This window comes from Thunnus thynnus, chromosome 10, assembly GCF_963924715.1.
Source record: "Thunnus thynnus chromosome 10, fThuThy2.1, whole genome shotgun sequence".
Taxonomy (NCBI): domain Eukaryota; kingdom Metazoa; phylum Chordata; class Actinopteri; order Scombriformes; family Scombridae; genus Thunnus; species Thunnus thynnus.
In genome coordinates, this window is record NC_089526.1 from 23,795,551 (window position 1) to 23,818,245 (window position 22,695).

A 22,695-nucleotide genomic window follows, 5' to 3' on the forward strand; every position below is an offset into this window, starting at 1 on the left:
GTGATGCAATTCTTGTTTTCCAGCCCTGAAGTTGCTCTGTTAGGGATCAGTGTTTCTTAATTTGCATTTTCGGTTCATATATAACTTGATAACAATCTCTAATACCATAGGTTGAGAAAGGATAACAAGTTAATTTGAATCACGTTTTATGTCTGAAAAAACACTTCATGCTAAGAGGAGATGTTAAATCTGACTGACTTTAAGGTTCTCAGGCTGTCAATCATCGTTAAGTAGCTCTAAACCTCAAGGGTAAACTGACAGTTTGCTTGTCTGTGCCTGCAGCTGGTGCTATATGTTAGGATGCTAGAAAGTTTAGCTGTCCAATGGCCTTGTACACATCCAGAGACACTCATAAAAAGAGCAGGAGCGAGAGCAATGAATTTTATAGGCATGGGAGCATTGCTCGCTCTGAATTGTGTTTGTTTGCTTGTCTGTTTGTTTACCTGGATGAGTTGAAGCCATCTCTCTAAAACTCTGGCCCCACTGCACTATGGATCACTGGGTCCCACTTGGATTACAGGGCTTCAAATAAGAACTCTTCCTGACAGCCTCTGACATTTGGTGGCATACAATAGCATCATCTTGGAGTTTCAAAGCATCCAAGTGATGCATGATGACCGCTCAACACACAGTTTAACTCCAACAAATAAGTGCACTGCTTGTTAAACTGCTTTCACCTGATAAACACAGCAGGAGTCTTTAAAATTTCCTAACTGAAGATGTCAGTTTTTTAACACTTAGGGGTCAGGACTCCGTGAATTGATACCTCATATTTATTTTAAATTTGAAAACGTTGATTACCCCATGCTGTTGAAAATTTAATACTCTTTCCCAAATTTGCCTGATAACTTTCTGATTGCTGGGACCTTAAGATAAAAAATGGAAAGAAAAGATGCTATGGATCTGCTTTGGATGGACGTAATCTAATGCAATCCAATACAAGAGCTCTGCCATAAATTCTACATTTACAAAGCTTATACATTTTCAGTTTTTGCTGACATTGTCAGAAAGGTGATGATTCTACTTTATGTTTATTACTTAGGTCTTAGTGGGTGGTGGTGGTGGTGGTGAACCCCACCTTGATATGAAAGTTTAATGTTAGTGCGGCCCGCGAGTATTATATGAATGGCACTTTACTGTGTTGTGTGTGGAAGGTCCCTTTATTGCACAAGCTGGAGCTGAACAAACTGCTTGTTCCACAACAACTATGCTATTTATACAGGAAGAAAGTGCGCTGAGAATGTGCGCACCTCACGCTAGATTGTGTCGTTATTTTTGCTACACATCTTTCAGTAAAATTCAATGGTGAATTATTAAACCTTATTAAAGCATCATTCTGCTTATTTCAGCATCATCTCTCTGTTAACGATCACTTCATTTTGTTTTGAAGCACTTTGTAAAGTCCATTTCAACACGAGCTCTATCAATAAATCATTTATCATTCTTCTGATGTTTAATAATGATGACTGACACTTTACAGTGGTGACGGTTTGCAGAAAAATGTGATGAATTAAGGGTAAAGTCGTTTCAAATATCCACAGCAGCCGTGCGTAAAGATCAGCTGTTGGAGAGCCTGTGCGTAATTCTCACTGAGGTCTGATGAGCGGAACGGACATAACTGTTGACATACAAACGGAGGTTTAAAGACCTTTACATCCATTTTTGGCTCACTGTGACAGCAAATGAAGCTCGTGTATGTGATTCCACAGTGTGTGACATTAAAAAAGTCTGGCAGATAATAATGTATGTGCATATTTCTGTCACATAATGCCACGTTGTGAAGTGAATTAAAAGTTAATATATACGTTTTCATGAACACACTTATGTTTATCCGACAGAGATCATAAATACAGAGTGCAACAAAACACCGTACAGCTGATGCTGCTGTGCCACACGTCATATTTGATTTGACAACGCCGCTAGCTTCGTAGCGCTCGCTGCATCCATGGAGTCATTATAGAAAATAAAAGCCAATAAATAACGCCTCGATGGCTGCATCCCACGGTTTGCAGCCATGGAGGTGCAAACCATGGGGTAATGGTGTCACACTGTCCCGGCTTCATGTTCTCCACGTTTGCTCTGCAATGATGTGACATTCACGGACAAATTATTCGAAAAAATCTTTTGGGTGAATGGAATGTACTGAATCATTTGCGGAAAGAGATTTATTCCTCGAAACATTTTACTTCATAATAAATGCCTTGTACAATAAACATTATAAAGATATTTCTTTACGATGCCATTTGTTTCACTTGTTTCTATGACGACGTTTACAACAACAAAAGCACGGCGGGTAATGAACAACCCGGTAGTAGTCGCCTTTTTAGCGCCTGCTATCCTAGCCTGCGTCTGCTAAGCTTTTTTTGTGGAATACCTGATGCGGCCCAGCCTCACCGAGACTCTGCCTCCAGCGGCCCCCAGGTAATTTGAGTTTGAGACCCCTGTTCTATAGCTATGTTTTGAAGCCTTGAGTTTAGCGATTTGACATTCGCCCATCTTGGATTTGCCGTCGCCATCTTTGATTTTTGGAGCCAGCAGTGACCATATTTAGACGAGAGGATGGGGCTGACCCATTAACTATATTAATATTTATATATTTATATACAGCCAATGGGCTGACTCTAGCGCTCTATGCTAAGTGCTGGCTTGGTTAGCACGGTGAATTTACAGTCTATGGTTAACTGTGATAATGCTAATGCAAATGCTAATTTTAGCTAGCGAAAAACAGACTCAAAACCATTAAAACAAAATGTACTTACCGGAAAAACTGAACAGCCGACTCCTTAGAGGGTCTTTTAGTACAACTAAACAACTAAACTGAACTACAATTATTAGGCGGCCAATATTTACTTTCATGAACACACTTCGAATCTGGGGGTGCGCCCATAGACTGTTAAAAATATGGACGTAGTCACCGTGACGTCACCCATTGGTTTGGGAACTGTCCTTTTGAAGCCTCGAGTGTAGCGATTTTGACCATCGCCATCTTGGATTTGGCCGTCGCCATGTTATTTGGAGCCAGAAGGGACTGTCGCTGCCCGATTTGCATCGGGTCCCTGTTGTTGCTGCCCGATTTGCATCGCTACCCGATTTGCATCACGCGTGTGCGAGCAGGTCCACCCTCTTGGACAGCTTAGTACGGCAAAACCACTTGGACAAACAACATTAGAGTTGAGTTTGTCACTGCTGATCTGCGTGGTGCGTGATGCAAATCGGGCAGCGCCAGGGACCATATTTAGACGAGAGGGTGGAGCTGACCATAGCGCTCGCTGCTAGCTTGGTTAGCACGATGCATTTACAAGCCATGGTTAACAGTGATAATGCTAATGCTAATTTTCGCCAGGGAAAAACAGGCATAAAACCGTTAAAACAAAATATACTCACCGGAAAAACTGATCATCCGACTCACTGATGGGTCTTTTATTACAACTAAACACTGAAGAAGACTTGTTTTAGGCGACCACAATGTTACAATTAACTTTAGTGAACTGAAAACACACTGTGAAATAGCAGCAGCTACGCCTATACGCAATGGTTACATTATGTAAGCAACGTTGTCGCCGTGGTGGTGACTTGTCAATCACAACGTAGCCACACCCTAAAGCATATGCCGCTTTATCGTCAAATTTAAATTAAATGGGACTATACTTTACAAAATGAACATCATGCTGTATTGAAGAAGACTTGAAACTAGCGATTGAGATCATAAACTCATTAGGAAATAGTTTACTGAGGTAATAAATCAAGTGAGAAGTAGGGTCATTTTCTCATAGACTTCCATACAATCGGACTTCTTTTTGCAGCCAGTGGAGTCGCTCCTGCTGGCCATTAGAGAGAATGCAGGTTTAAAGCACTTCCGCATTGGCTTCACTTTTCAGACCCAGAGCTACCATGCCTCCATGCCTTTACCTGCTGGTAAAACTGCAACGCATTGGACGGTAAAATGTTTAGTCTGAACAACATCCATTTTGGTTATTATTCAAAGCTTCCACTACAGTCTATCCATGGTTTTATTCCCAGAGGATCAAATAAATAAATCAAATAGCAACAAAATGCATGGTAATTATTTTTCTTAAAAACAAGACAAGAAGAAAAAAAATGCCACTGGGGCTCTGAGGTATTAAAATTAAGAGGCATTTCAGTCAATAAGGAGTTAATTATGGGGTTGAATTATGGAACCTAAGAGAAGGAGGTTACCTGATGGTCTGTCAAAACACATCAGTGTCATCCCATAGCAGCTCCCTGTCACACTCTCTTAAGCTATGTCAACATACAGTACTTAGCAGTCATGGCCACACTCAGCACCTCTCATTTTGCTTCTCTCTGTCTCTCACTGACACAGTATCTGCCTCTCTCTCTCCCTCAGACTCCGGATGACAACTCTCGGGGACAACAATGCTCGTAGCTTGGTGATTGATTAGAGCTTCTTTCAGCTAATTATAATTAATGCCCAGCAGGATCACATAAACCTGGCGGATGCTCCCGTTCATACACGACGCAGAGGAGATGGATAACCTTAGCTTCAAGGTTGGAGGTCAAACCCATTTCAGGAGTGACTTCTACATTAAGTATAAATGGAAAGCCATAAACCACAGTGGTCAATGGCTGTTTTTTTAAACAAAACTCTGTTGAAGCTATCTAATTCATCTGCACTGTAATTTCAGTTGTGCAAAGGGAATCATGCCTTTTCTGTGAATTGATTTGATTCAATCAGAATCACAATGAGTATTTAAAAGAAAGTTTTACGCATACAATTGTCCACGAAAATTCATTATAGGTAGATATACAAGCTAGTCAGTATATTTTCTCCATGGCTTCTCCTTTTCTTTAGTTTCTAGTACATGCAGCTAATTTTAATTTGCTGCTCCCAACGTATAAAATATTACACGGTCATGCTCGACCCTATGTACCCAAACCTTTGTTCCTTTGCATGCTCTAAGATCTCAGTAGGCAGGCCTCCTTGTTATACCAAGAACTAAGACAAAATCCTCAGGCAATACAGCCTTGTCTTCCCAAGCCCCTCTTTGGAGAAAACTCACAACTGCCGCTACAGTAGCTGGCTCTCTTGTGATCTCTAAATCTAGACTCAGAACTTATTTATTCTCTCTATCCTACGAGTTTCCAGTTCTTAGATTAGTTATATTATTGAACCAAATTTGCTCTTCTCATTTGATTATAATCTTGTTGTATTTTGTTCTGCGAACTGTTAAGAGATTCCTGTCCATTTTTGGTAACCGCCATTTCCTACCCATACGTTTCATTACACTCCCATGAATTTGCATATTTTTCATTTTTTTCTTATATGCTATGGTTTTTTAAGTTTTTTTTTCTTGTATTCTTGGAGATCTCGGTCTGCGTTTAAAACTGTTGTAGCTGTAGATATTGAGCCACACAAATAACTTGATTACTTCCATAAACGTGCATAATAAACATCAAACTTTCACTTTCCCATGTCAATTAAAAGTAATTTCATGCTTTCAAATCCCTTTAATTGTGATAAGTCTGGGGATTTCACAACTTACTTTCCAGCCTACATTCTGTTTGGCAGCCCTGTTTTCTAACAGAATATAGGCCATGCTATAAAAGTTTCACTATAGCTCAAAAAATATGTTCTTGAGAAAATCAGTCAGTCCACATAGTCTTTCACCAGATCATACTTGAGTCAAAAACACCAAACCTCCTTCTTCTATTGATATCAACACCATACAACACACACACACAAAAACATACACATACACACCTCTTGTGACAGTAAAACAATTAAGAACTGAGTGCTCTTTTGATGAAATACAAGCACCCCCCAGCCTCAATTTTCCTCACAAATTGACTCACCAGATGGTTGGCAGTTCAGATCCTTCTACTTCCAGATAATCTGACTTCTCCTCCATCTGAAATTCAGTGAACACCAGGGAGATGGTGTCCCCCGGATCGGCCAGGATGGTCCACTTACACTCCCCACTGCTGCCCAGGCCGCCAGCACCCCCACCTCCACCAGTGCCAGGGGAGTCACCGCTGGGGATATCAAAGCTGGAGATGAGCCCGCTGGAGCCCCTCAGGGTGCCACCGCATGTGTCCTCCGCTGTCAGTCACCAAAGAGAAAAGCGGGGTGGGGAGGGTGAGCAATGTCTGGGTTATTTCAGAGCTGTTACTGAAAGTTCAACATGAGAAAAAAGTGGCCGCAGGCATAAAACATCTGTACCTGTCCCTTCAGATAAATGCAAACCAGAGAAAGACTGATGTGGTACTTGTGGGACCTGATGCTAGAGCTGCACAGGCCATTTAAATACATAATTGTATCTGTTTTTCACACAGCCACAGGTTGTCAAGTCCAGCATCTACAGCTAATTCCAGTGCAATTATGGATTTGCCAACAATCATAAATGTAAGATTAAAAGGTTGCTTGTGTTTTCCTCACAGTGGCGAAAACCATGAAGCATTCAGACAAGTTACAATGGGCAGAACTATTTACCAATTAATTGTGTACTAATTCTGTCACAGTTTCCCTCCGTGCAAATTTCATGTCAGAGGAAAAGTCCTAACTCTCTCTTTTGTGTCCCCCGCCCCCATCTTTTCTCTTCCCTCCATCCAAGAGCCAGTAATTCATCATTGTGTTCGCCGAGCCCCCTTATGTTTCAGGAAACAAACAAATAGTGATAAACAGGGCTTATAATGCTGTGAAATTGTATATTTTTTCCCCAATGTGGGCAGCATGGCACATCAGTTGAATGTTAATGCACTCTACCATAACAGTGGCTTGCTCTCTTTCACTCCACGTCTCTTTTCACTTCTCTCCCCCACCCTTTCTCATATCTCTCCATCTCTCTCCATTCCTCTCCTCCGAGCCTTCTCAGATCTTTCTACTATTATTCACCACCCTCCTCTCTATCCCTGTATCCGTTTTTTCTCCCCAAAGAATTCTAATGATGGCAGGGCTTTCACAGTTTTCACATCATTTAAGACTAATATGTGACACTCAGCTGTGCCAGCTGAAACCTTTGATGGCTCAGCGCTCCACTCAAGGCTGTCAGAGCTGCCAGCTTTGGAACATTCCTGTATGCTGCATTACACGATTGGTCAAGGAACAAGGAAGCGGATGTATGAAATTCAAAAGAAGATAAAGAAAAAAGGGGAAAAGAGGGGAGAGGCTGCTAGTTAGCCTGATCCATGTCCTTTGACACATTTAGCAGAAGCATAGCAATTGATCAAAGTCTTTATAGGAAGGGCAGAGATGGCAAATTGATACTGTATGAGACATCAATGATATCCACACATATATGATTCATATCAAGGGCATACTCTCATTTGAAGGCTACACCAAGGGCAGGCTTTCATTTGTTGAATGCCCCCAGCATTGTCGCAACAAAAGCACATGGAGTCATGATTTGTCTCTGGTGTAAATCATTATTTTCTCCATCTCATAAATCTTATCCTGAGTGACAAATGGTATCCTCTCAATACGTTTAAGATGACATTCCAAAAAGTGGCCAGCAGATTTGTAGAGTAATTGGCTATAGGATGAAACTAAACTGAAATTAAAGTGCTTAAGAGTCTGACCAAAGGAGCCATATCACTTTTTAACCTTGATGACAGACAGGAGGGCAGTGTAAAGTGTCCAAGGGACCATCGAGGAAAAGGGAGATGGAAAGAAGTGGTGGAAAATTGTTAGATAATGAGAGCTCGACAAGTGTAGAAGAGGAGATAGAAAAAGACAAAATGATAAGTAGAAAGGGATGAAAAGTGGAGAGCAAATCAAGAGTGAGAGAAAAAAAGACAAAAGGGTATAGAAAGTATGAGACAGAGATTGAGATAAAGAGATATGTAAGAGAGATAACAGGGATGAAGTAGAAAAGAACAAATCAAATGTCAAATTCTGCAGGATGGACTCAACATCAACACTGGTCCACTTTGAGTGACACTTCAGTCTATCTACAGAATCCCCATAGGACCCCTCCTAAACTCATACAACTTAATAAGAAGTCTATAATCTGCCTTATTTTCAGCCTCCCCAAAATGGCGTATATCATCCCTCTCCTATACTCCCTGCTGATGGTGTCATTATACCAGAATTTTGATACCACATTAAAAGATAAGTCATATTTTTATAACTGCACAAATTATACATGACTTAAAACAGAATTACAGCTTGCAGATTACATTTGGTGATTGCTATGATTATGAGTTACGTTGTGTGAGTGTTTTATGTATTTGATATTGAATGAAATTATTTAAATGGGTATTTAAATTTTTGTGAGGGTTAAAGCATACTTCCATCCTTCCACTAGTTATCAGTACATTAGTTTTGTTGACAAAGGCAGAAAAAGAGATAAGAGAACTTTTTCCCTGTTTGGATTTGGTCCTAAAAATAATGATATTTTGGATAAATCTATTTTAAAAAGGTCCTGGCATAAAAATTTTACTAAATCAGTTGGAATTTGACAGTCAAAGGCAGCTCAATGACACACAGCAACCATCTCTGTCACCATCATACAACAAATCAGAGTGAAGTTGTTTTCTTAATTTAAATATGTTTTTGACACTGTGTGAAGATTCTCACATTATTTCAAAAACTGAGATCATATTATATAAAGAGAACTCTGGCTGACATGAAGGTCGATTAAATATTCATACTGACAAACAAACTCAAAGCATGGTTGCCGGTTTATTAGATACACTAATAAGTAATACAGTCCAATACAACAGCTCAGCAATAAATCCCACCTTCATGAGACATGAAACTGAACATTATAGGCTCGAAGAAGCTAGGATAATAAATTAAGAGTTTTTGACTGCGATCATTTTAAACTGGCAACTAAAGTACAGTTTGGTGGTAAAATTACTGTTTTGCTAGCTGTGATTCAATTCCTCTATTACACACACAAACTAACCAAACATGTTGACGTGAAACTGCTCATTATACAGTATAATGAACTGTAATTTAATGCCATGAAACAAGTGTTTTTAATGAGTAAACTCATTTAAATATTTATATCAAGTGTTTTTAAACATGCATATTTCTCCTGACCCATGCCCTTCTCTCATTCAATTTCCAAAAACACTTTCCAAATCTGAATCTGCTAATTTTGTCTTCACCTTGCTTCCTGGAAACAATACACAGCACAAAATAAGATTTGGAACTTTACAATCATTCATTTTGGTAGTAATATATGTTCCAGCTCCATTTTTAAATGAAATCTCAAGTTTTTCATTTTACACAGTAAATGTGATTAAAACGTGGGAAAACATGGTTCAGATTTAAGACAAAACTGACCGGCAATGCATTAAATGTTTTATTGATGAATCCATCTGTTTCAGATAGCAATTAATTTGATCCAGCTAGGTATCAAAAACTTGCAGGGCTGCTTGGGATAGTGTAGCTGCAGCTGTAGTGAAGAAAGAACATGATCTTTTTCAAATCCTTAATTACTTAATCTACAGCTGGATTATCATCTAAACGCAGTAAAACAGTCAATACACTCCACACTGGCTAAGCACGCTGCTAGTTTTCAGATAGATTTTTAAAGTCAATGAAACATATTTGTGCCAAAGGGAAGTCTGAACTGCTTCTGAAATACTTCACACACTAAATAGGTGAGGTATTGTCAAAATTCTCTAGTGAGAATTAAAATACTTTGGCAGAGTTTCACCTTCATGTAACAGTGAATGAGTGAATAATTGCAGACACATAAAAGAAAATTTATAATGAAAATACAATTAATGTGACCACCAGTAACCACATCACCAACAAAATAAAGATTATTGAACACTTGAGGAATACGAGTATAAGAGGACAGATTGAAATGAGGCAGCTTTGACATCTGTCTGATGACTCCAACTGTACCGATAAACTAGTAGCTTGAAAATTATTAGCTGCCACATTAAAAGCGTGAGAGTCTGAGAAGGTCATTTAATGATATCTTAATGTGAACATAAACATGAAACCACAAACTAAATTCACTTTTAACCATTAAAACTAGAGGGAATAATCTAACTAGAGACATTGGGGTTGAGATTCAGAGCTCACTCTCCTAAATATATGTGGTCAGAGTTTTTATAAACTCACTCAAAACACTATGACATTGATTTCTCATACAATGCCACAGCAAATAAGTTATTGTGAAACCCAGCAAAGTTGACCACAGGTATTTATGATGGATTATGTCACACATTGTCATCACCATGAGTATTCCATCTTAAGGATGCGATTGAACTTTATTGATCGCTTCAGGGACATTGGGCAATTTCACTCACACACACACAACCTCTGAAATTTTGTGAATTCATTCAACTCAAAGTCTGGCAGAAAAGGCGGACAGTAAATGGATTACAATCTAAAGTAACAGAATTTTCAACAGCTGGCAATGAATACTTGAAAATTCATTACAACTAAACAAGCATATTATGCAGGCTCAATTTGCAATAGTCAGGAGAAAAATATAGTGAAAAAGAGAAGAAAGATGCTGTGCATCTGTCTGCATCGGCCTTTCAGCTCTAAGTGCTTCTTCCAATTCTCTTTCAGTGTGCTGGACGTGTTGGAAGTGGTATCTGAATAGCATATTTACTGTCCACATTTTCATATTGTTACATTTGAAGTAAGGTATCTAGCACAATTATCCAGCAATCTGCAGGGCATCTGCTAAGGCCTAGGGGTATCATATGATGAAACTTGATATATAAATCAATCATAAATCTACATGCAATGGCAAGATTTAGCACTGTAGATAAGATTAAATTAAGTTAGGCCTTGAGGTGCATGCAGACAGCGAGCAGAAACTGCAGGCTGTCATGCAGCACTGTGTGTATGTTTTAGGTTTCCACTGGAAGGCACAGAGCACACACTGTTGCCACTGTGGCAAATGATACCACTGACATTATCATAGAAAAATAAAAAAAAATACAGACACACATACAGGCTCCCACAAACTGTAAATAAAAATGAAAGCCCTTTTTTGTTCTTTAGATCTTTGTACACCAGGACAGAATTCAGGAAGAAATAAAAAATATCTCCTTTATGGTTTTCTCTGAAGTGGTTTCCATGATAACAGTATTTTCTGATCATCGTTGAACATCATTAAACTCAGGTGGTGGCAGCAAGAAGCCATGTGTAAATGTGTGAGTGACAGGTACAAAAGTACTGTTGTATGTAGACTGAGAATGGTGGATGAAGCTGTGGCAACTGCCTGCTGTCTGCAAGCAATTTTAAAGAGTAGTAAAAAGTAAAAAAAAGTAAAAAAGCTCCAAGTCTCTCTCTGGTTGTGCTATGGATTAATCACCAATAATTCAGCACAGGGCTTCCTCGAAGGCATAGGAGATTTCTACAACCACATTTAATTATAGTAACCTCACTTATTACTCATTAATGTGTCTGGAATTGTAGCCAATTAAATTGCATGAGAAAATGAGGTAGATGCTTCGTAGTCATTCATTATCATACAGACAAAGCAAAACACGTTTCTTAGTGGTTTCTTTAAGAAGCATCCATGCATGATACTGTAAATCATGAACTGGAAAACTGCTGTCTGAGGCTCAAAAACTGTTTCACAGCTTGAGAATTTTAAATGGCTTCAGCTGGATAATACCGTACAGGATCCATATATTCATATGCAGTCAAATGCTCCACAGTGTTTCGTTGGAATATAGCAGCATTTGAGGCACAGTTTGCCAACAAGGTTTAGTGACATAAAAGAGGCACTGAATGTTGGGCGATGTGTTCCTTAGCAAATCATTAGAGCATGCTCTGGATTTAAAGATGACGAAGGATCTGTCTCTTTTAAAAACGGTGGTAGTGTAAAAAAAAAAAAAAGATGGTGGTGAGGATTAGGACTGCTTTAGCTGAGCTCATTTACATCCCCAGCATCGGCAATCTAATGCTACTTGAGGAGGGATTAAGCCTCTCTCCCCCTGACTTTGATCAGATATACAACACTTGTCTTTCTACTTAGAAATATTCACCCTCAAGGATAGAAGAGAATGAACTTATGTATAATTTTCTACACTACCCCAGGTTTTTCCTTTGTAATAATCCCCGTGTTAATGCAAAGGCAGTGACTACGTCTACAGTAAGTCCCTCATTTGCTCAGCTGCAAGTCATGTTAAACATTGATAGGGTTGAGGGATATTAAAGAGATCTGAAATTGGTGCAGAGATGCAATACATATTGCATCATGCATATTTCTTGGGGTCATTTCATTATGTGACCATCTCTCCATAATTTCAGGTTTTAAATGAATTATCAGTAGAGGAAGATTCAGTGAGCAATATGGCACCACAGCACCAATCACAATGCTACATAAGAGTATGGGATTTGGGCATTTTATTTTTTTATATAACATGTAATAATCCTCACATCATTGTATAAGTCCTCTGAAATCAATGAATATTGAATATGGAGGCCCACATTGGAGATGTTATTCTTCATCCAAAAGCTATTAAAATGTTGCCTGTTTTCACACTTGTGAATTTAATGTAAGGATGGCAGTAGCTTGGTGAAGAGCTATTTTCATATCCATTCTAACTGGGGAGGACGACTTTGCACTCACTTGGACTGAAAAACCTTACAAAAGGCAAGTGGGAAAGTCACATTTTCATATTTTAATTCTTTATTTCTGTGGCAGAGAGTTGAAAAGGCACTGCAGAGAAAATTGTGTGTTTACTCCTGTCACAGACATGGAAATATTTTTAAGGAGCATAGTTTTTCTGTGGCCTAATTTTCTTATTCTGTTGAATAGTGGCTGGCAGCAAGAATGACAGTGTGTCAATAGAACATATTCTCATGTTACCACGCTGTCCCTGTTTGCTGTCTCGCTTCCTGCTTTAATGAATGTCCAGAGACTATTTAGATGGAAAGAATCGACATAGGTTCCTGGGAGGGGCAGTAGCAACTCACGATTAGAATAGTCATTAATTCTCCATCTTGCTGCCTTTCTGCTTGGAGTCTGATGTTTTTATGTCAACCATTCAGTCTGTTTGACTCTTAACTTATACCATCCCCACACTTCTATCTACTTACCTCTCTCTGTCTCTGTATCTGAACCTTTGAGCTTCTATTTTTGCCTTTCAGAGAGGCAGTGACACAGGATAAGTATGTTTGTGGTTGATCTAAATGAGCTAACCCCTGGCATTAATATGGCTTTACAGTAACTATATGTTTACTACAGAATTATTATAGAATTACTAGAACCATTGATATAGTAGACATAAAAGCTGACATAAATCCTCCTTTTCTCAATATTAGAGATAATTAAACATAATGGTAGTGAGAGACCAACTGAAGAAAATAAATACTATACAATTGACTATAATTATTAACTACTGACACTTTGACTTTATAGTCTTTGTGTTGTACCTCCAGGGTAAACACTGCAGTGACAACTTTTAATTGAATGAAAGTTGACAGCTCTGTCCAGCAAATATACTTATATTAAATCTGATAATACTGCTCAAATTGGGTTGAACACTGCTTAATTATCCTGCTTTAAATACAGGCTTGTATGGGAAATTGGTATTGTCTATCTCCCTGCATGTTTTTCTTTTCATACACACACAAATACTTTACAAACTCAGTGGACTTTGGAAGTGGGAAGAGGACAGGGAAGAGAATTGGGAAAAAGATGAAAGAGAGCAAGGGGGTAACAAAAGGAGGTGACTGGTTGAGGGACTGAGGTATTGGGAGACGATGGGGGGTTGACGGTGGATTGTGGAGAGATTTTGTGTTGCTGTGTGTTTACTGCGAAACAATCGGTGATGAGCAGAAAGGGCAGGATCTCTGAGGAAATAAGATCAAAGGACCATCTGCCCACATACAGGAGCCGGGCCGGATTTAGACGAGGGAGAGAGTGGCTCAAGCAGTGCCCAGGCCTGAAAAGGAGTGATGTTTCTGGCCCGTGGCAATAGAGGCTAACACCATCCTTAAATGGAAAGCAACCCTCCATCTGCAGCTTTTTGTTTCCTCCAAGCTTGCCATTTCTCAAACATATGCTGAACCATTTTCTTTTTGCTGTGCTTTGCACTGTAGAATGAGTTGGCATGAGCAAATTTGCTCTGCTGGCTTTGGGATTGCTTAGGATTGTATATTAAGATGGGAGGGAGAGATCTTTGACTCCTCTTAGTATATCCTCTCTCTGTTTAGATGACTTTGCACATTGTAGCGTGAGGACTTTACCAGCATCATAATGTACTAATTCTTTCAATTTAGTCATGTAGTTATTCCCTGCTTTTCATCTTGATAAAGAAAACTATAAGATCAATTTGATTAAAGGAAGACACAAGTGAAAATACACACAGACCTACTCCAAAGATTTCCATACTGTACATTTTTTTATTTTGGATTAAATAAATCCTTGTTAGGTCAGTTCTTCAAGTTTGATAAGGCTATTTCAGTATGCAGCAGTAAGATAAAACTATTCTGTTAGATTGGAAGGAAATGATCTGTATGGAAACATGGCTAATTTGTCCATGTCGTTGCTGTCTATAAATAACAAAAATAACTATCATGGATTTCCCTCGACGGTTATTTTTACATGAGTACTTATCTGGAAGGCACATTCCTGTTTGTGTACTCATCATGACAAATTTTCACAGTCAGTCTTGAACCTACAGAAACTGTAGCAATACTGATTAATTAGTACTACATTAAGCTTTCTTTGAGTCCCTACCTGCTGTGCACATGCGTATCAATACGTATCAGTGTGATGACAGGTTTAATCTTAACACAGCAAGCGATAAACAGCATGGCATGAAGAGCACTACAGTAGTCTGTCATTCATCGATCAGCTGTCATAAGGAAACCATGATTATACTGTAGTGTCTTCTTCACTCTCTGTGTTCAAAAGATGTTGAGCAAAAGAGCTTGCTGAGACAAATTGCCTATGTACAGCATCTTTAAGGGTTCAAGTCCTGGTCAACACAGTATTTTTTAATGCTGTAAGAAGATTGTGAGGTAAAAATGAAGCATAAACCATTCTGACAGTATCAAAATGTCAGAAAATTAAATGTATTACACCTCAAGCAATGCAAACTCTAAACTTTTTAAAATATCTTAATACTGTAAACTGATCTTGGCTTTTGCTTTAGGTTCATATACAATATGTTACATAATGGTATTTTTCAGTGTGTGAAAATTAAATAGTTACAGTTTTCTACCACATACAGTAAAACTAAAGCCATTCATGTACAAGCAGTCCCAGCATATTCATCCTGCCAGGCAAGATGGAAAGGCACACAGTAAAGTTTGCAGTTGCACATGTTCCAGGTCTAATGTGACAAATCCCTCAGACCAGCCTACCTATATTTTCAAGGTGCTGCTGTTCTATGTCATGGACAATGCTTATGGAACATGTGAGTAACCACTAATGACTAAAAGTGAGGTTGTATTTACTTTTTACTGTGCATATTCAGATAAAAATAATGCCTAAGTCTTGTTGCTCATGTGGCCTGGTGTTGGTACCCATGAAATGTAAGAGGAGAGGCAACTATGACCTCAGTGAACCAGCAGTAGAAAACAGATCATCACATCAAAAAAAACTTTGTCAAGATTTGATCAGAAAAACCTATATGCATTCAAAATCTCCTACTCCACAAGAGTTAAAGTACAGCTCCAATGGAGCTGCAAAAATGTGGTACATGTACCACTGCTGCTTACTGTACAACATTAATGTATTTAAGATACTTGCTCTACAGGAATAAATATTTAATCAACCTTTAGAGCCACGAAGGCTCTAATCAACTTCTTCAGCATGATTGAAATGATTCCACCCCATCAGATTGCAGCAATATATATATATATATATATATATATATATATATATATATATATATATATATATGCACCAGTCACCCAGTCACATAGTCATCAAACTGTCAATCATTAAAAAGCAATTAACTCTAAGCAATTAATGCTAATCAAATGACAAGAGGACAAAACAAACCAATCACCTCCTCATTTTAAATTTCTTGGGGGGACCAAGAAGTAAGTAGATAACATCAAGTATTCTCTATAGACACAATGTACAGCCGGGAGAAAAAGTTAGCTTAAAACAGATAACTCATACAGTTAATAATGATTATTTTCAGTGATAAAACATCCTCACCTCTGCAGATTGGCACAGGGAAGTCCCACAACGACACACCAGCTGCATTGGTGACACAGGTGAGGAGTGAATGTCCGTCCAGGACATAACCAGTGACGCACCGATAGCGGATCTTGTCACCTACGTTGAACTGAGTTCCATTCAGTATGCCTTTCGATGGAACTCCCGGGTTTCCACATGAGCTGCTTCTGAGCTCTGAAAAATGGGAAGAGAATATATCACTGTTAACAGGACTAGGTCAAAACCTATTATATGACTGGACTATGTATGAAATGCTAGAGGGCTTTTAATTTGAAACGATGGATACAGGAAGTGGCAACACTCGGCCAACTGATGAAGTTCCACCATTGGTCGGCCTGTAACTTCATAACTCAGTCATTCAGGGACAGACTTTCACATTTGGCCCTCTGCGGTCCAGCCAAAATGATGGAAATGTGACTTAGATTTATCAGTATACAAATGATTAAAGCAATTTTTACAACTCAAGTTTAATTTTGGCTACATAAAAGATTTCTAAGTTATGTTGGACATTGTTAGTAATAATGGCCACATTGCTAGCTCAGCGCAAGCCTGAGTTTTATGCCATTGCTATCTACAGTAGATGCTTATGACTGAAGAGCTTAAATGGATATGGGAAGATGATAAAATTCACTGCCCGTACAGTGCTGAAGTGCGGCACTGGTGTCATACCCATTAGATTAAAAGACCACTAAGTAAGATAAATCTACAGCTGCAACTGCAATGAGAGGCAGGGAAAAACAAGTGCATTAGCACAATGTACAAGAAAATAAAAACCAAGGAAGGAAGGAAGAAATGATAGAAGGACAGGAAAAGGGGGCTACCGCTGCAGACTATAATCATTTTGCTGTACGCTTTCGAATGGCCATTTTGCTTTATAGCAGGGGTAGAAGTCATATCATTTTCATAAATTCAAGGGTGTAAAAATCCTCATTGCAAAAAACATCACAGCACTGATTGTACATTAGACTTTCAACTTTTGTAGAGCACCTATTATCAGTGAGACATGTGAAATGACCTCTGTTGACATGGATCTTATGTTCTGTATATTACTTACTAATTGTTTTTCATTTGTGTTCCCAAACAAATAACATTTTTGCGACACACCTTTTTATTTTAACTCTGGAAAAAGGTGACAATATGGTGAAATCAGCAATAAGCATGTACGTTACCAGAATGACAGGAACATTTTTAGCCATGCTAGCAGTCGGCCTCTAGGGATGGCAGTGTTAGTCTCTCCAGACTGAAATATCTCAACAACTATTGGACGGATTGCCATGAATTTTGTGGAGACATTGGTTCCCAGAAAATTAATTCTAATGATTTTGGTAATCCCCTGTCTTTTCCTCCTGGCAGTTTGACCTCTTAGAAGGGTGACATTTTTAGTTGTTATGAAATGTTTCCACAACTATTGGTTGTATTGCCATGACATTTGGTAGAGGTATTTATGTTCCTCACAGGATGAATTGTAATAACTTTGGTTATCACTTTTCATCGACATCGACATCATACCTGCAAAACTAATGACATTCCCATCAGCCTCAGCTGTAATTTGTATTTAGAGCTAATTAACTAATGTTATAGCTGCTAAACATCAACATACTAGCACTGACACTTGACACTGTAAGCATGTTGGCATGTTGATCTTACTGTTAAGCTCATACCACTGATGTTGTCCAAGTACAGCCTCACAGAGTTGCTAGCATGGTTAAAACTTTATGTCTACAATTTCTGTTGTCTATCTATCGTTTACTGCTGATGACCATTCATAGACATAGAGTCCAGGACTGTGACAGAACTACAGTAACAATGAAAAATAATAGAACTTCGAGAAAATTATTATTCTCATGCTCACAGTTCAAAAAACTCCTTATTTATCTCATACTGGCCTTTTATGCAGCCCCTCATTTCAACCTCTGTCTCTAACGGCAGTTTTAGATCCTGTCTCTTTAAGGCCCCCCTCCTGATGAGTCTACTCTTTTCTGATTGACCAGATTCAGGAAGCCTGTACAGGGGCAGGATGTATCAGAGTTGTGTTAAGTTATTGCTTATGAAAGCCCAACATTTCCTGCTTTTGCTGCTTCATATTAAAACCTTTTAAATTAATAAATAATGGGAGACTTTTACTGTGAAGAATTTACAGGAAATGAAACGTGTTCCTCACTGAATTAGTGGAGCGGCACTAAAAAACAGTTGGCACAACAACATATGGAGATATGTGGAGCTCTTTGTTCAGAGAAACAGTTAGAAACAACACAGGGAGGAATAGAACAAGCAGAAACAATGGTTACGATATCGTAACCCTAGTTCTATAAGGAGAGGTGGAACCCTCTACTGGACTCTATGGGTAATACTCTTCTCCAATCACATGCACACAATCACCCACTGAAATTTGTATGTATGGAGCTGGCCAATCAGGACCTACTGTCTCAAACAGTATAAAAAGCAGCATCTTGCTGCAGCTCCCATCCTGAAACCACTTCAGCGGGCAGCGTAGGAGCGGCAGGGTCCATACATAGAGGCTCTGCCTGTGCTTATAAAACTAGGGTAACAATATCACAACCTTAGTTCTACCTCACACAGGCTCTACCCTCTACTGGACTCTATGGGTACAGTAAGCGGAGCCTGATCAGGCTGCCTCACTGAGCCTGACTGGCTATAGGTTAGTTGCCGTGGCCCTGCTACTGCTTTATAATCCCAGCTGCTTAAGGGGAGCAGTAGGGGACCCAACCCAACCCAGTAACATGAACATGAACTGGGTGTTACCATGGCCTAATCTCCCAGGGGTCACAAATCATACAACAGATACCCTACACACCTCATTCCCCGAGTCATCTTGGATCACAGGAGAATGCAGGTCTAGAGAGGGGTCAGGTGTACCACACCTGACACTCACACCACCCTTGTCACAAGTCCTATGGATAGGTTCGGTCTGAGAGTAGCATGCTGTGATCACCACAAAGCAGCAAACAGCTGGAGTGAACCAACAGGGCACATAATTCACTCATTCTCTTAGCTGAGGTCAGCACAAGCAGCAAAGCTGTCTTGAATGACAACACCTTCAGAGAGGAGCGCTCCAGAGGCTGATGAGGGCCTTGAGCAACAACGGTTGTTCCCACCGGGGGGCAGAGACACGCATCACCAGGAGTTGTCTCCTAACCCCCCCTAGGAAATGTTTCACGAGGGTGTGGGTGAAGACAGGTCTATTGCCAAAGCCCTCATGACAGGAGGAAATGGCTGCTGCATACACTTTGATAGTGGCATGAGACAGCCCCTTTTCCACCAGATACTGTGAAAGGAGATAACCTCTCTCACTTCACATGACAGGGGGTCTAATAATAATAACAATAATAATAACAATAATAATAATAATAATAATAATAATAATAATAATAATAATAATAATAATAACAACAATAAGAAGAAGAAGAAGAAGAAGAAGAAGAAGAAGAATACATTTTATTTATATAGCACAATTCATGCATAATATTCAACATAATTTAACAAAAAAAACCCAGATAGCAACAATAAAAAAAGCAAAAAACAACAAAAAAACCCCATCAGATTAAAACTTAAAGCTTCAGGAGAAAGCAGCGGTGAAAAGATGTGTCTTTAGATTTCATTTGAAAGTGTCAACAGATTTAGAGCAACTCAGACCCTCAGGCAGACTGTTCCAGAGTTTGGGGCATAATTAACAAAGGCTGCCTCCCCGTGTCTTTTCTCCTTTCCCCACACCAGCGCTGGAATCCCAACCACTTTGCTTTGTAGCAAGCAATGGTGGATCCTTTTCTCGCCACCTGGATGGTCTGCACCACTTGTGCAGACAGTCCAGCCCGCATCAGCCTGTCCCTCTCAGGAGCCGAGCCTGGAGAGCTAAGCCCAATATGGGCAGCATGCCTATCGAGAACGCGTCCTCGGGTGGAGCCCCCCACACTTGGGGAATGGACCAGGGCTGGACCGCCAACATCTGGGTCATCTCTGTGTACCATGGCACGGAACAGCGGTCTGGGGCTATCAGGATGACCGACAGCCACTCTTGTCTCACTCACTCCAGCAGAGGAGGAATGAAACGAAGAGGAGGAAAGACGTAAAGCAGCCTCCTTGGCCATGGCACGTGTGCAAACCTGTCAACCCTCAGTTGTAGATCAGTCCACACCTGGGGGGGTCCACTTTTGCTCTCCAGAACCACTTCCAAATCTGCTGCACCACCTTTGAGTGCAGCACCCACTCATTTGCCAGAGGGCTGCTTCTTGACATGAGGTCAGCATCCCTGTCTCTCAGAGACAGGAGGTGTTCTGAGGTCTACACACCACCCATCGCTCTTCCCAGACAGGTGCCCCCCACCCCATCAGGGATGTATCTGTGAACACTGCAATGTTCACAGATACACTTAACCCAGTGGTGTCCCCGTTGATAGATGCTGTGGGGACCCCCAATAATTCAGGTCCTCCTGCACTGATAGGGGAACATTCACCAAGCGGTGCTTGTGCCCCTGGGATCCAAGCGCAGGCTGGCAAACCACCGTGCAGGTGGTGCATGTACAGGAGCCCCAGTGGAACAACTAACTGGATGGCCAGCTGGTTGGTTGAACACATTCAACACATCTTACATATATTTCTTTCCTCCATTTCACCACCATAACACAATCTCTGTCAGAATTATCCTGCCCATGTCCAGCCTGCACAAAATGTATCAGCAAGGCTTTTATTTCAAGCTACAGTACAGGATAATAATACATCATCAACTTCTTTTTGCATCAGCAGTTAAAAGTAAGTGTTAACTATTCAGCTTGAAGGTAGCATTTAGTCTGACCCAGTTTACATCACTGAACATAAACTGGGTCTAAACACCTGTGTGAGTAACAATGCATAATAATGGTCTTAGATCCTTTGGCTATTCACAGTAAAAACTGCATTAAAACACTTAAGTAAATCACATCTTTTCCATCATTGCCTCAAGGATTTGGAACATGAAATCAACCTGAACAAGGGGGTTTGGCTTGTAAAACCACTTATTTGTCGAGCAAATAAAGTCTTTCCAAAGAGGTTATATTTAGTTTTAAAAATGTATATGTTGTTCTTACATTGTATTAATGATGCTATATATTTTTTGTATCTACACTACAGTACAAACAAGTTTCTAATTGTGGAGTTACTGTTTCTGAATTCCTTACGTATGGGTTCTGTATTTACCTGAACCAGTATGACACTTGTGAGCTCAATTTGCAACTAAGAATAATTAAGAAATGAAGTGATGGCATTTCACTAACAATTCTCTTAACATAGCGCACTGTCATGAGTAGTCACCTCTACAATTCTCCATTCACAGGTAAATATTTCACATAAGCTATATCTGTCAATTCTGGTAAAAAACACATCCACACGTAAATCAAAACAATATACATCAGCACAGATAGCCACACTGTCTTAATTTTAGCATTAAAAATATATTTACATTGTTCAAGACACACTTGGGTAATCTTTATAATAATAAACACTGCATAACTGAATTTGTGGGTAATGATCAATACAACCCAATTAGTCTGATCATATCCAGACTTGTCCTGTTGATAGGAAATGTAAAACTTCCTTCCATCCTACAGCTCGTGACGGATCATGCAGTCAAGTTAAATTATTGTTTTTGATATGTGCCATCTGTTTTTGACTAATTATTCTAACTGGCAAGCCAGGAAACAAGAGGCCATTTTCCACTAACATAAACTGAGTGTCAGATGGATGTATGGATTGATGGATAGACAAATACAGAGAGAGAGAGAGAGCTAGAGAGAGAGAGAGAGAGAGAGAGAGAGAAAGAGAGAGACAGAAGGCGAGGGAGGGAGGGGTGGTGGGGTGGATTTGAAACTCTGATCCCGAAGTTGATTTCATTGAAAGACACATCTCTGAAGTCGTGTTTTCTAATGTTAATTTCTAGGAATCATGTTTTGTAATCCAATTACTGATCCACTTCACACTGCAGATGCTCATATACACATTCCTCATATGTATGATCTCTGATGAATGCCATATAAATCATCAGCATCAACTGCCGGCTGTTTATGTTTATGAGCAAAATTAAATACCAACAGACTGCCTCGGGAATAAGGCAGGGGGAAAGGGGGCCTCAGCGCATGTGTGATTTCTTTTTTAATCAACTAAAGAAAGTGTTGACTAACACAGGTCCAATTGTTTAATTCCTAAACAGACCTAATACCACTAATATAGTGACCATATTAGCCTGACATTCTAATCTAACCACAAAAACAATATCAGATAACATAAAACAAGATACACTTAATTTCAAAATCCTATGGGTAGCGCTTTAGGATGATGGGAGCTGAGGTTCTGTTTGGCTTTCTTACATTTTTTTTTTACCATTTATATTAAAACAAAGCCCCTTACAAATGAATCTATAATAATAAAACAATAAGACAGTAAAATATGTACGAGTGTATGATCAATACTATATTTCTATTTTATTTTTATTTGCAGCACTTCAACAACTAACTAACAACGATATAGAAAGAAAATTAATGACTGACAGCCTATATGACTGATGTTTTGTGAGAGAGGTGCCAATGAGGGGATGATGAAGA

General features: G+C 39.5%; 1 protein-coding gene across 6 annotated transcripts in view; it reads right to left on the reverse strand.

The window, feature by feature from the left end:
• LOC137191775 (CUB and sushi domain-containing protein 3-like) overlaps window positions 1-22,695 on the reverse strand; it is a 234,512-nt gene that overhangs the window by 172,561 nt on the left and 39,256 nt on the right. For 4 of the 6 annotated variants that reach the window (XM_067602161.1, XM_067602159.1, XM_067602160.1 and 1 more), the window contains exons 4-5: window positions 16,086-16,280; window positions 5,833-6,079 (exon numbers count right to left, since the gene is read on the reverse strand). In XM_067602161.1, coding sequence (XP_067458262.1) covers window positions 5,833-6,079; window positions 16,086-16,280 — 442 coding nt within the window. Of the gene's footprint in view, window positions 1-2,759; window positions 3,137-3,384; window positions 3,483-5,832; window positions 6,080-16,085; window positions 16,281-22,695 lie in introns of those variants that run through there. The other 2 variants (XM_067602163.1, XM_067602162.1) reach the window with 2 other exon arrangements.